This window comes from Mustelus asterias, chromosome 6 (genome assembly GCF_964213995.1).
Source record: "Mustelus asterias chromosome 6, sMusAst1.hap1.1, whole genome shotgun sequence".
Lineage (NCBI taxonomy): Eukaryota > Metazoa > Chordata > Chondrichthyes > Carcharhiniformes > Triakidae > Mustelus > Mustelus asterias.
In genome coordinates this window covers 112559629-112562186 of record NC_135806.1, presented here as the reverse complement: position 1 = coordinate 112562186, position 2558 = coordinate 112559629, and the positions used below count along the sequence as shown (strand labels likewise).

Below are 2558 nucleotides of genomic sequence, written 5' to 3'. Positions count from 1 at the left end.
TTTTCCCCACAGACCCACACATTTACCCCACTAATCCCCTCTAACCTACACATCCCAGGACACTAAGGGACAATTTTAGCATGGCCAGTCAACCTGACCCACACATCTTTGGACTGTGGGAGGGAACCGGAGCACTTGGAGGAAACTCATGCAGACACGGGGAGAATGTGCAAACGCCATACAGGCAGCGACCCAAACCGGGCATTGAACGCAGGTCCCTGGAGCTGTGAGGCAACGGTGCTCACCACTGTGCCACCTTCCTGCCCCATAAATTTTATCCAGCTGGGGGGAATCTAATTAGAGGTCACTAATGGACCGATCAACAGGGTTGGGGGGGGGGGGAGACAAAATACTACAGATGCTGAAAATCTGAGACAAAACAAAAGACAGGAGAGGATGATTGGAGTTGTTTTGAAGAATGGTCTGGACCTGAAAGAGGTAAGCTGCCTATCCTCTCCAGCGCTGTTGACTAATAGCATTAGTATTTCCATGGAAATGGGAGTGACTGGAATTAACATGGGTTGAGTTACATTTGGATGGTTCATTTGTCCAGTTCCCCCTCCCCCTACCCCCCGCCCCCAATCTGACCCTTGAATCCTCCAGCTGGCTCCAACCAGAGGCACATCAGATTGGGCTCCAACCCAATGGCTTTAAATAGAGAGAGAGCACTGACCCGACACAGAGCTTTCTCCAACCGAACTTCAAACCAACTCGGAGCCAGAGAGAATTCGCCACAAGTGCAGAGGGGCTGGGTCGGGGAGGAGAGACTGGTTCGGATTTAAAGTTGAAAACGAAATTACTCCACCACCGTTTCGGAATCTCCGAGGGGGAGAGACTGGCGAGCTGCAGGTCTGTGCAACCTTCCCTTCTCATCTCCCGCTCTAGAAGCCACCCTCCTGATGTATTCCATCGGCTCCAGCCGAGTCTTCGACCCTTATGTGCAGGTCATCCAAAATGCCAACATCACTCAGTACATCTGGGACAAGTCCTTGCTGCAGCCCCTGTGGGACTACCTGCGCTCCAACCACCGGGATACCCTCCGCTCGCCCCTCTTCCCCGTTATCATCTCGGTCTCCACCTATTTCGCCCTCTGCACATTCTACATGGTGCTCGACCTCCTGGCCCCCAGGTGCCCGCTCATCCGAAGATACAAGATCCACCCCGAGCAACATGTGAGCTGGGAAGACATCTTCAAGACTCTGTGGCACACTGGCTACAACCACCTCATCTTCGTATTCCCGGCTGCTGTGGGGCAGTGGTACTGGAGACCACCCATCCCTCTGCAAGACCAGGCACCCCTGGTCTCCGAGTTCCTCATCGGCATCTTGGGCTGTACAATACTCTTCGATTTCCAGTATTACTTTTGGCACATGATGCACCATAAAGTCCGCTGGCTCTACACGACTTTCCACGCCATCCACCACGAATACTATTCCCCTTTCTCCTGGTCAACTCAGTACCTCTCTGCCTGGGAGCTGGTCAGTGTGGGCTTTTGGACCACCATCGACCCGATCATCCTCCAGTGTCACTGCCTCACCGGCTTCGCCTTCATGGTCTTCAACATCTCGATTTCAGTGGACGACCACAGCGGCTACGACTTCCCTTGGGCTCTCCACAACATCGTCCCCTTCGACCTCTGGGGGGGCACAGTGAAGCACGATGCCCACCACCAGAAACCCCAGAGCCACTTCGCCCCTTTCTTCTCGCACTGGGACTGGCTCTGTGGCACTTACTGTGAATGCAAGCACTCACCCGCCGTCCTGGAACTGCAGGCGAAGTCACGGAAAGCCAGTAAGGAGCAGCAGTGAAGGCAAATGCCAACAGACTGGACTCCCCCTGTCCACCTAAACTGACCGAGCTGATAGGGGTAGTAACAATCCGGAGGACTGGCAACTTGTAACAATCTGGAGGATTGGCAACTTGCAGGTGCATCGCTGACAGGCTCTTAGATTATATTTATTTTGGAGTTTCTAAAAACAAACTTTTGACTGTGGCTTAAGTAGTCTTCCACTTTTACCCTCAACTAAAGCAAACCATGTCATAAGAATGTCCCGCTTTATTAATGTGTCCGATTGCTGAATGTTTTTTTTCGATGATCCTGTCTAATGTAAAGTGGAAAGGAGATAAATCTTCTCTTGTTATATATTCAATCTGCTTCCCAAGCATTTATTTAACGGGATCAGATGCGCGCATTTAAGAGTGGGTGCGAATTATATATAGCCGTGTAAATATGTCTTTGGAAATAATGTATGTCTGAGAACTAAAAATAAAAGCGATTCCCTTTGTATACACCTGTGTCCGTGTTGACTGGTTCTGTTCGGAGGCAAGGCAATGGAAGGGAAAAAGGAGCACTCTGTACAAAGTTTACGCTCTTGCCACCAACTATTGGAAAATGTGCGCCAAATGCCTTTATTATTGTACTAAATACATCGCACGAGATGCCACAGTATAATCAATAACCCCTGGCCGCGTTCAAAGGACCTCCTTTAAAAACAATAATATATATATTTCAAAACAGCCAGGTTTGTGGATTGGGATTAACTTTCCCGGTTAGTGAC

General features: G+C 50.2%; 1 protein-coding gene across 1 annotated transcript; it reads left to right on the top strand.

The window, feature by feature from the left end:
* Nucleotides 1-625: 625 nt before the first annotated feature.
* ch25hl2 (cholesterol 25-hydroxylase like 2) lies at nucleotides 626-2289 on the top strand. Its single transcript, XM_078214945.1, has one exon. It carries the CDS (start codon nucleotides 900-902, stop codon nucleotides 1806-1808), a length of 909 nt encoding a protein of 302 aa, XP_078071071.1. The 5' UTR covers nucleotides 626-899; the 3' UTR covers nucleotides 1809-2289.
* The last annotated feature ends 269 nt before the right edge of the window (nucleotides 2290-2558 follow it).